The sequence below is a fragment of the Diadema antillarum genome, unplaced genomic scaffold, assembly GCF_040938485.1.
Source record: "Diadema antillarum isolate AM-2024a unplaced genomic scaffold, OU_Dant_1.0 scf00000075, whole genome shotgun sequence".
Classification (NCBI taxonomy): Eukaryota; Metazoa; Echinodermata; class Echinoidea; order Diadematoida; family Diadematidae; genus Diadema; species Diadema antillarum.
This window is the reverse complement of record NW_027270964.1, coordinates 1,976,098-1,988,144: the sequence shown is the minus strand read 5'-3', so window position 1 is coordinate 1,988,144 and position 12,047 is coordinate 1,976,098. Positions and strand designations below refer to the sequence as shown.

The 12,047-nt window shown below is 38.5% G+C and overlaps 1 protein-coding gene across 1 annotated transcript; it reads right to left on the bottom strand.

The window, feature by feature from the left end:
* Window positions 1-3,365: 3,365 nt before the first annotated feature.
* Window positions 3,366-11,960, bottom strand: LOC139717405 (NADH dehydrogenase [ubiquinone] 1 beta subcomplex subunit 6-like). The gene is made up of 4 exons (XM_071628902.1): window positions 11,700-11,960; window positions 7,262-7,363; window positions 5,824-5,880; window positions 3,366-3,990 (listed from the first exon to the last, which is right to left on the bottom strand). The coding sequence occupies exons 1-4, from the start codon at window positions 11,958-11,960 to the stop codon at window positions 3,964-3,966; spliced, it is 447 nt and encodes a 148-aa protein (XP_071485003.1). The 3' UTR covers window positions 3,366-3,963.
* Between the last annotated feature and the right edge of the window lie 87 nt (window positions 11,961-12,047).

Below are 12,047 nucleotides of genomic sequence, written 5' to 3'. Positions count from 1 at the left end.
TTGTGAGGGCAAGAAAAGGATGATATATGAATAAGACAGTCCTCTTTTCAGTCTTTCAGATTCGTGTCTTCCCATTCCTTGTTCCATACTCCACATGCCTTCATTAGCAGATTGAATTGAAAGGTTCACCGCCATGACTCATTGTAAAGGAAAACAGTCACCCCCCAAAATATGAAATACTGGGTATGTTGGCATCTTTGACAGATCCTTGTGGAGCAGTAGTATTGCCGTGCCATATCCAAATTTTGAAGCTTCATCCAAACTTACCAACAAGTGTTGCAAAGCCAACAAAGCAGAGAAAACCTATTACATATGGAATGACCGGGCAAATGATCATAAATGTCCTCACACAGCTGTTTTAAGTGGTCTCCAGAAAGATGGCAAGAAATTTTACATTGTGAAAATTTCCCACGCATACTGTAAAACATGATATATTCGCGGCATGAAATTTTCGCGAATTGGAGGCGACGGCCTTTTTTGTGGCATGAAATTTTCGCGAACTGCAACTGGCATTCAATATAGTGTAGACAAGAACTTACGCATGCATTTTAATTTTGCGAATCTTGGTGCTTGCGAAATTCGCAAAATCAAAATGCATACGAACATTCTTCGTTTTACAGTAGCCAGCTTTGAAATCAGCGACTTGATGTTGAGATTAGGGTCGAGTCTTTAACTTAGTTGGATGTGTGCCTGCATTTGTGTCTGTTCAATTTATACCGTTTTTTTTTTCTCAAGGATGCAATCATATGCATTACTGTATCGACACTCAAATTTGACATATGAAGAGGAGCCCGCTTGATGAGATCTTGCTAACACATTTTATGTCTTGTATATAGGAGTAAAGCTCTATAAATGTAAACCGTCCATTTCTTATACACACTTACCTTTAGTACTTGCGGGTATTGAAGCTCTTTGTAAATAATATGTACATGTAACAACGCCTGTTATTTGTGTCTGTGACTACATGCTTGAGGTTATTGATGTCAGAATGTAATTTATCACAATAAAGTACTAAACTCTAAGCAAAAACATATTGTGTCATCTGTTGATTAAAGGTGTCTGTAGCCTAGGAAAAAACAAAAATCAGCGTATCCATCTTTCTACAGTCAACTTCGCCTTAGTTGAGCTTGCACAAGTTAAGAAATTGACTATTGGCAAAGTCATAGAAAAATTCTGCCCTACTGGATATAACTATGTATTCCTTATAATATTTTGCATGTCAAAATTTAAAAGTCAAATTTTATCCAGTCCCTTTGGATTGGTCTGATGTGAAGTTGACTGTACATATATTGTATGCAGTGTATACTGTATTCCAACTCTCTCTCTCTCTTTGCATTTACGCATTCATGTGATGTGTGCGCACCCGTTTGCTTGCATTTTTTGTAACATATATTTGTGTATGTCACAAGTTTCGTTTCTGTGTTCCATCAGTTTGCTGGACTACTTGTACATTCATTGTGCTGTACGGTTCCCTGCACACTATGAGGAAGCCAAATTAAAGACACACACACATACAAACACACACACACACTGATTCGCTTCCCTCATTTCTAAATGCAGCATTCTAGTTCCTAAAACAAGTACATGTACAGTGCAGTCCTGTTATAAAGAGGACGGTTATAACGAAATTCTGGTTGCAACAAAGTAAAAGTTCAGGTCGCAACATTGTCTGCTCTGTGTTTTTTATTATTTGTTCGGTTATAGAGAAATTTCAATATAATGAAAGGAAAGTGCCAGTCCCAAGGACTTCATTATAACGGGAGTCCACTGTATATCTCTGGTCCTAGCTCTTTTATATTTGTTCCGTTCTCCCAATCCACACACTGAGGTGATTAGCTTGTCGTAAAATATTGCTCCACAGAGCACAATCTTACGAGTGCCATAAAATCTGTCTTTTTCCTGGACAACGAATTCAATTACAATGTACAATGATTGGTGGGAAATGCAAATCTTAGTCCCAAGCAGCTTGTTACAGGGAGGTTCCCTATATAGTTGGCATACATCACTTGTTAGTGGATCTGGCGGGCAAGATGTCGTTCATTTGTACTATACTGTAGAGAAAATATTTACTGAAAGGAGTGGTGTATTTTTGAGATTGTGAGCTTGTGAGTGAAGAGTTTTGAGACAAGACTGCTGCATTCAGCTGTTGCACTGTATTTGAGACATCATGTACAATGGGTCCACTACGTATTTATTTAAATGAAGTACGTGTATCCTCACTATGCAATGCAAATTAATGTTAACTTGTGTTGATTTGGTGACACATTTGCTCCTGCGACAGTTGCTCTGGTCTTTTCTTTTTTCAAGGACATACTGTTAGGGTTAGGGTTGTGATAGGGTTTTAGATTTAGTTTGATGTGAGGATTACGGTTAGGGTTATGTTTGTGGGGTGAATTTATGTCTGGCTTAGCATACAGATATTTTATAGGTGCAATTGTCGCAGGAGCAAATGTAATGGAACCGTTGATTCATAATACACTGTACCTTCAACATCATTTATAAGTTTTCTCTTCAGATTACTTGGATATGTCCACAAAAGACCTTCAAAACCAAGATTCTGCCAATGACACCACCTGTAAATCATAGCTAAACTACAATTATGATGCACAAGAGACAATGGAACTCGCCTTTCCATAGACGGAGCATGAATTGCTTGTTTCCGCGTAACCAATATGATTGACAAAAGACAATGCATGGAAACATGCAAAAATCAAGGTACAGTGTATTATGAATAAATTCAAGTCAGCATGCATTTTGCGTTTTTTTTTTGTTTTTCCATTCTCCTCCAACATATGCACTTCTCTCACAAAAATAAGACAAATCGCCTAAAGTGGGATGCATGACAACAAAATTTAAGACTAGCTCTGGAACATGACTCACAAACAACTTTCAAAGTTAAATACCCTTGGAAAAGACTTTTCGTTTTCATGACTGAACCTGTACCACAAGTACTTTTTCTTTTCCTCTGGTTTTATACGCATTGGAACATGACACATCTGGACAAAATGCACTTCCACACAAATGAACAAGCTTTGTTAGATTCATATTTTATTCTTTGATAAATGTCACACATCATAAGAACCAGTTCCTTGCTTGCAGCACTTCATCTGGACTGACTTAGGGCGACATCTCTCTCACAGTGTATCTCTATCCATTTATATTTTGTTTTGTATCGTTTTGCTGATGCAAAGATCTTGTTCTTTGAACATTCAGAGTTCAAAACAGATATATGAAGGAGTGCAATTATTCATTACAAGTACAGCAAGTTATGTTATAAATACCACTACAAGGAAGGTTACTGATAAAAGCTACTGTTCCTGGGAACAGAAGGCTTAAAGGGAACAATAATTTTTGCTGTAGTCTTTTTCTGTTAGATGACGGCATTTTTTTTAGAGAACTCCGAAAATAATTCAATCCAAATCTGACGAACGTGTTTTTGCTCGGTAAGTACAGTAGACCGAGGAAAAATGACACACCACATTTACCATTATAATTGGGAGAGCAGAGAGACTGCAAGCAGTTGTGGCACTAGTGAAGTACCTTCCTGATCTTTCCTTAGAAGAATCCTCATGACTGCACATGACTGATATTTTGCACACCACATCAGGACAAAATAAAGGCCAAGCTTTCTGCTTTGAAGTGAGAAAGACCTATGAACTTGTACATGAACTGAGGTTTAAAGGTACTGTTATAGTATACAGTCATCTGTGAATTAATCATTCTGCTAATGCCAGTCGGGATCCACAACCAGTGTCTGAAGTTGTGCCACCTACAGTGTACTGCAGGTACCATGGTTCTGTAGATGTGTGTTATTCACCCAACAAATCTTCATAAACAGTTTATGTACAAAATATTCCCGTATCTCTGCTAGTCTGCTGCCCAGAGCTGACGTCCAGTGACAACCAACATCATCGGATCGGTGATGACCACGCTGTGTTGACATATGACGTCAGTCTTTTGACCTCAGTGATGGCCGCTTTCTCCCCCATGCTACGAGAAAAAGGGGGAATTAATGGAAATAAACATTAGTATGAAACAGATACATGTTTGTGGTTGAATATATGCTACAATATAGCAAACCATTATAAAGAGCACATGGCTAAAACGAAGTCATTTAACTTCAGTATAAAAAGAACAGTGCAGGTTAAGATATTGCTACACTGTATAGGTATAGATAATGCATATTTTTACATAGAGCGTTAGCAAGAATTATCCATCGATGTTAACTTTGGAACAGTCTGAAGCATACAAGGGTAAGAAGAGTATGTTTTGGACTGTTCCAAAGTAGATGAGGGTAGATGATTCATGAAACGCCCTACAAGTACTACTGTACTACTTCTACATGTAGTAAGTCATACATTTTGCATTATTGATGGAAATATATTTGCGATAGAAAAATTCACTTTCTGTAGATTAAGTACAACCCATGGCCGGCGGAACCTGGGGGCCAGGGGGGCTTGCCCCCCCCCCCCCCCCCCACTTTTTGTGCACCATACAAAGGAATACATAAGGTGTCATCGCTTTGGGCCCCCCACTTTTTTTAACCCGGAAGTACGTAAGAGGAACTAAAACGAAATAGATAGAGATCTTGAAGTGTGAGCGCAGTAAGGTTAAGTTTTTGCGCTGAAGACTCTTTTTTTTTTTTTTTTTGCTTGTCAGGTGAAGAAACACGGAAGTGGAAGGAGAAACATGAGCTGAAGACCTTTTTTTTTTCTTTTTGCTGCCTGTCAGCTGAAGAAACCCGGAAGTGCAAGAGGAGAAATGAGCTGAAGACCTTCTTTTTTTTTTCTTTTGGCTTGTTAGCTCATAGAACTCGGAAGTGGAAGGGGAGAGATGAGCTGAAGACCTTTCTTTTTTTGCTTGCGGCGGTTGGCTCATGAAACCCGGAAGTGCCCCCCCACCACCACTTTTGAAATTGCTCCATCGGCCCTGCAACCCTTGAAGCTTTGAATTTATGTCTAATGAAAACAAGGAAAAGTAGAAATTACGCGGTGCGTAATATATGTCCCCGCCGGAAGTAGCATTTAGTAGCAAAATATACAATATAGGTAAAAAGATGAAGGTCAAAGGTCAAAGAAGTCAAAGGTCAAAATTCTATGTAGAAGTTTTGAAGCCCTTAGTGCCATCACTTAAAGCAAACGGAATTGAAATCGGGTTACAAATGGCGAAGGAGTAGCATTTTGTAGCAAAATGTACAATATAGGTCAAAAATCAAGGTCAAAGGTCAAAGAAGTCAAAGGTAAAAATTCTGTGGACAATTACATAAATGTTCAAAATATTTTCCCAAAAATGTCTACAAGAACCAAATGGAACTGTACCAAGGAGTACAATACAGATACACAGCAGGGATGCCAATCCTGTAAGCAGCATTGCAGTATCCTGAAGGCAATGTAGGCATATTTTTGATGCAAAATGGAGTATTTTTTTTTTCTTTCCAGCAATAGACACGCAGAGTATTCAAATCTTGGAAAATGTGTATTTTCTATGAAACCTGCAGTATTTTTGGCAACAAAAAAAAAAAAAACCAGCATAAAAATACATGTAATGGAAAGAAGTAACATCTGGCTTCTCTGACAGGTAAAATGTAACACGTTACAGGTCTGACATTTGATAACTGTATCTTTCAGAACGATGGCAAGAAGGACACTTGATAATAATGGCAATAAATTTTCCTAAATTGATCGGATTTAACATATTCAAGGGACAGAAATTGCTATCAGCCTTCGATTGTAGTCAAAGTTGCATTTCACTACTGCCTTCTTTACTTTGGGGAACAATTAGCTTTATACTGAGAAGGACAAGAAGCATTGTTTCTCTTCTTACCAAAGGGTCCGCAGGATACTCTGGTCGCTTTGACACAACAAAAAACCCAGGCTTTGTCTGCAGAATAAGAAGATTTGAACACATGTCAAATTAGCAGTAAATCAGACCAGTAAATTTGATACTGCAATACATGTTTTTTCCATGCTTAGGACAAGCCATAAAATTGCAGAAAACTGGCCAAAGTCAACCCAATGTACAAACCTTGGTATATAAAAGATTATGATACAGAAAAAAATGTACTGTACAGATATCATAATGACAACATCTCCACATCGAGTATTTTACAACAAATATCTCTCACTTTTATATTAATCATTGGTAAGTTCAACAACTTGTTCTTGATTTTTAAGGCAGTTTCAGGTGTGCGCATTATATTGCCTATCTGTTTACTGAAATGCAACAAGAAACAAAAAATCATATGCTACACATATGATATACTGTAGTTGTGATCGATCGAAGGCAAAGTTAAATTCAAAGTCGATTTGGGACTTGGTGACAATTTCACGAGTGGTTAAATTCACAATCATGGAGTACAGTACTGAACAGAGAGATAATTATATGGCATATAATTATGCGTGCTCATGCACATGTCCGGATCAGAGTTAATAATCATTTTCACTCTTTTTTTCCGAATAGCACCTTCCTCGCAAAATTTGTGAAAATAAAAACCTCTCAAAATATTTGGCGTAAACAGTATCTCACATACATGAAGTGTTAATGTTATCAATTAACAACTTTCTCATTAACCGTTTAGGACGAGTCCTGAGCATACTCGGGCAAGCGTCTATGGGAAATGCGTGCTGTAGCAAAATCAAACCATCCTCAACAGGTTAATAAAATGTATTGTATATGATAATTTCATCCATAAATTGCCTCTCTCAGGCAAAATCATTAAAGCTGAATTGTTTTAATAATCAAGAATGACATAATTTCTTCTTCCTAATTCATTTTCAACATGACTATAGTGAAGAGCTGTTTGAAAACCACAGTGAAAGGGAATGTCAACAACTTCCCCTCATCTCAATGCATACTGACATTGAGATTACTGTCCAATAAATATGTCTGAACTGTCAGTGTTATTAGAATTATTAGTGAAACTGTCACTGTTCCGTGTGCTTCACTTTACTCTTCCTGCTAAGTCTGACTGAATGTAAGATTGGTTATTTACCTTTAATCGTTGGGTTATATCAAACCACACTCTCATTACACTGCAGGAACTGATTATACAGTGTACGTGAATCCCTCCCCCACCATTCGCTCAAAGAATATAGTCTAAGCCAAAATATGTGTAGACAAACTTTCTTTAGTCATGCACTGCATATTTTATGGATCATCACATTACGAGTTGAGCAGTTTCAAATCGGACATTCATGGAGTGTAGTATGATTCAATACACAACATGGGAGTACTATACAATGAATAAACTGTGTATACTCACCATAATATGGTACTTGATCACGTAGTGCGTGACCCACATAGGCAGGACAAAATATTTGAAAATGATGCCCCCTTTCCAAAGCAGAGGTGCGAGTCGGTTACCCTGTCAAATGATTAAGAAAACAAACACATAAAAAAACAGTTACTTAGTAATGGTTATAATATCACACCCATTTTTTTTTTCCAGACAACAAAATACTGTGTACACTGTACATAACTGGTTATGTAGACTGTCATAACAATTTTGAGAGAAATAGTATTCTAAACATGTTTGGAGATACACTCATACATTTTGTAGACACTCCTTCACAATGGCAATGACAATCGATAAAATTACTGTGCTGAAAAGTTCAAACAATTGATTATGTTCAATTGACTCAGCTTTTAGAGATCTCCAATTCAGTGCCGGCAGTGAACACTGAATGGGGTGAGTCTATAGTACACAAATGTATCAAAAAATAAATACACATGTAAATTACTTTTTAAAAAAAATCTTATTCAGGGTGCTACATAACTTTATTTTACCACTTGCCCAGTTGGGCAATCAGATTTTCACATTTGATGCATAACACTTGCCTAAACATTCATTTCACTTGCCCAAAAAGAAAGGTCCAAAATATAAAGAAATAATACAGGAAATCATGTGTAAGTCCAGGACTTAATAAAACAGCTCACACTGATTCGCACGCTTAAACACAATGGAGTAACAAACTTGGTCCGACGAAGTGTTCACGTTGCATTGCATTGGGGCTTTTTCACATAAGAGTTGGAAAGTACTTGGCTGAAATGAATATAAAGTGTGTTGCATCACTAAACAGCCTAAACAGCTTCTGTATGGTTGATTTTGTGGGTTTGTGGGGGGAATAAGTGAAAAAAAAAAAGTGGCTTCAAAACTTTTTGCTTACCCAATTCTCGGGCAAGCATTTGTTCTCATTGTTCAATAAACTTGTCCGAATTTGATTTTCACTTGCCCCGGGCAATCAGGCAAGTGCTTATGTAGCACCCTGCTTATTGCAGAACTATCTCAAGCATATACATTGATCAAACAAGGTTATCTACCGACAAAATGCAGGGTTCTACAGTTTTTGCCAAGTTATCGAAATGAAGCAGTACCTGGTCCTGCAACTATACTGCCCTACTTTGGCAAAAGGAAGCAAGTGACATTTTTATGGATATTGACTTTTTTATTGATTTGGCATATTCTAGGTATGGTTTACTTACTGAAAAATCCAAAAGTTACAATTTTGGCCCATTTCTGAGATATTCGGGTGGCAAGAGGAAGCAAGTGCACAAAATTGCATGAAAAAAAAATTGGCAAAAGGAAGCAAATTACAACCTCATGATATGATTATCACTTGCTTCCCTTTGCCATATCATTTATATTTATACACAATCTAAAATACTTTGGCAAAAGGGAGTAAGTAACATCCCTTTGATATGATTGTCACTTGCTTCCTTGTGCCAATTTTTTATGTTTGCTATAAATTTATAATACTTTGGCAAAAGGAAGCAAGTACATTGTAACATATTCTCATGATATAATTGTCACTTCCTACCTTTTGCCAGATTTTTCATGTTTGCTAAAAATCTGAAACACTTTGGCAAAAGGAAACAAGTAAACAACCTCATGATATGATTGTCACTTGCTTCCTTTTTCCAAATTATTTATATTTGCACACAATCTAAATACTGTGGCAAAAGGAAGCAAGTGCCATCCTATGATATGATTGTCACTTGCTTCCTTTTGCCAATTTTTTATGTTTGCTACAAATCTATAATACTTTGGTAAAAGGAAGCAAGTAACACATTTGTACTCATGATATGATTGTCACATGCTTCCTTTTGCCAGATTTTTCATGTTTGCTGTAAGTCTATAATACTTTGGCAAAAGGAAGCAAGTTACATAATTTAATGAGTTTCTATGGGAATATCAAAATTCTTTGAATTGTCATCAATGCATCACCATATGACTTGAACGAATACCGACATTATTTCTCACCACAAATTTCCATGTTGAAGGGCCTACCCAAAAACATATTTTCTTCATTTGTAGCATTTGTACTCGATGTCACTTGCTTCCTTTTGCCAAAGTAGGGCAGTATAATTCTGGTATTTGTGTAGTGGTGCACAGCAAGTACACAAGCAGTACATACAACAGTGTACTAGTACCCCGGTACTACTGATACTAGATCTCCAATCTCCAGATCCAGGAAAGCTCAGAATGTGATGGCATCGGCAAAAGCACAAAAGAAAAACAAAACCTCTGTACACGCCGATGTAACGACTAAAATCAATGTAGAGAAGTTGAATGCCAGTGCTGACTTGCCAGAATTCAGACCACCAACAGCCACCGCAATACGTGCCCCTTGTAACCTCACGCCAACAAGGTATGCTGTGGCGCATTTTCATTGGCGCTGTACGTGCAATGACGTAGAATGTGCATAAATTATGTAACTGCCTGTCCGCATTCTGACAGGGGGCAGTCGAATTCTGGTTGGTTATAAATAGCGATATGTATTTTTGTATTTTCTGACATTCTATGACGTACATGTATTTAATCAAATCAACATTGCCATAAAAGTAGTTGAATAGATCTATATTCAATATAGGTGCTACCCTACATTGTTGTATATGATTTTTGCATGAATTATTTTTTGTTGAATAAATAATGGAGCAAAAGCTTAAGCTGCCAGATTTTGGTGAGCTTTCTCTAACACGTGCATAGACTCTACTGATATTATGTCGTTAGACGTGAAGTTCCATTGCAAGTTGAGTTTCTCAAGGCTATGGGGCCATGCCTATGCACACAGTGAGCATCAGAAATACAAAAGTCAGCATACCTCGACAGCAACAATACATTGTATCACATTTGCTAGTTAGTTTCAAAAGAACAGGTGCTTTTGCAATTTACATCAACAGGCATACACATATGATGACATAAATGGTATGCCGGAGTACCTGGACCCTGGTACCAAATAAAAATCAGCCATTTTGTTGAATTACTATTTTTTCTTTTTTAAAGGTTGTACCCTGGGTTCCCAAAAAGTGGAAATTATTTTGGTGATGGAGATAGGGGGCGCCAGCCATGGCACTGCACTGCACTGCACTGAAGCACGCGCTATTGCTATTACAGCGTGCCATGCATGCACAGTATAACATGCAGTGGTATGGGAATGACTAGATGTACACCCACACACAGTGCATGCATTTCTCTGCGGCTGTCCTCGAGTGGACGTGAGGTGGCGCTACACAACATGGTACCCTGGGGTACTACAGTACCCCCGGGTTACGTGTGATGCATCGATGACGAGTAGTGAGTTTCCAAGTATGACTACAAACCGGTATCCTTTATTTCCTCCGCCGAAGAGGTTAAATGCTTTTGCCAACGTTGCATAGTTTGTTGAATGTTGGTTTGTTTGTTTGCTTGTTTATTTGTTTGTGTGCAAAATAATTCATAAAGTTGTAAACAGATTTGGAAGAAACTTACAGGAAAGGTTGATAATGACACAAAAGGAACAGTGATTAAATTTTGGTAGTGATCCTGGAATTATTAATTAATTTTTGAAGGATTTTTTTCATCTTTTGGTAGGCAGACCTACGGTCAGGGAACTGGGAGTTCAAGTTGCGCTTGTAAACTTATCTGAGGTTTGCTCACGCGCACTTAAGTGTGTGCTCTGCTCAAGGTGCTGTGCAGAATGCAGGAAGCTGTATGATGTAAACAAAAAGCTTCTATTGTTGGTCACCAGAATTTAGAATCCGTAGGGTCTAGTCTAATTTGTTAGTACGCAACAGCCCAGTCGCTGTAAAAACCTGCTCCACACAGCACGGCGTCTGGTTGGGCTACTACATTGGGAAATTTAGCGATTTTCAGCATGCATGTACAGGTGGAAATGCGCTGCTTGGCGAAGGTTTGCGCTCTCTGACTCTCTGTCAGACTGCTTTTCCTTTTCTATGTTTTTGCATGCTCTTGAGTCTTGGCAATGTTTATTCCTATCTGTAAAAGTGGATATTTTCGCGCGACTAATTTTTCGCGCTTGGCCGGGTCACAAGAGTTTCGCGTGTTTTTAATTCCACGGAATCTAGACGTCACGCACAGGAACATATTGCAAGCAAAAATATTCGCGGGCTTTTATTTTCGCGCTAGTTTCTGGTTGCGCGAAATGCGCGAAAATTTCAACACCGCGAAAATTTCCACTTTTACAGTATTGTGATATAATATCCTTTATGGCTTATGGCCAAAGTTGCATCAAAACAACATCACCGTAAAGAAGCTGAAACATGTGAAAATATAATCCCGTCACCCAAATATCAATGAGAGACAAACATGTTAAGGTCAAAGCCATGGCATGGGTGGTCCCTTGGCTTGGATTGGTTGGTATTGGATTGCCCATCACACAACAAGATACAACTTTACAGTAGAGTCTAACTGAAGTCTTTACCGTCACCCTGTCGATGGGAGCGATCAGGCTTCTGAACGGACTTCTGATCCGCTCCATCAGTGCATTTGCAGGCCTCCATTCTGGTCGTGGTTCACTCGGATGGAGCTTCTGGTCCATGAGCCAGTTTCTCCTTCGTTGTCTCTCTTCCTTCACCCATCTTTCTAGGACATAATCGCCCTTGGCCCACTCCGGTAAGGCAGGATTTGTCCCTGCCGGAGGCCGCTTGTCTGGCCGAGACTGAGAGTAGATGGGATTCGCCATCTTTGTAACACAGTATGATCTACCTAGACTGCTTGAGATCTTGCCACAAGATGGCGCACTTCCAGTAGACTCGAGCGTGTCGGTCGT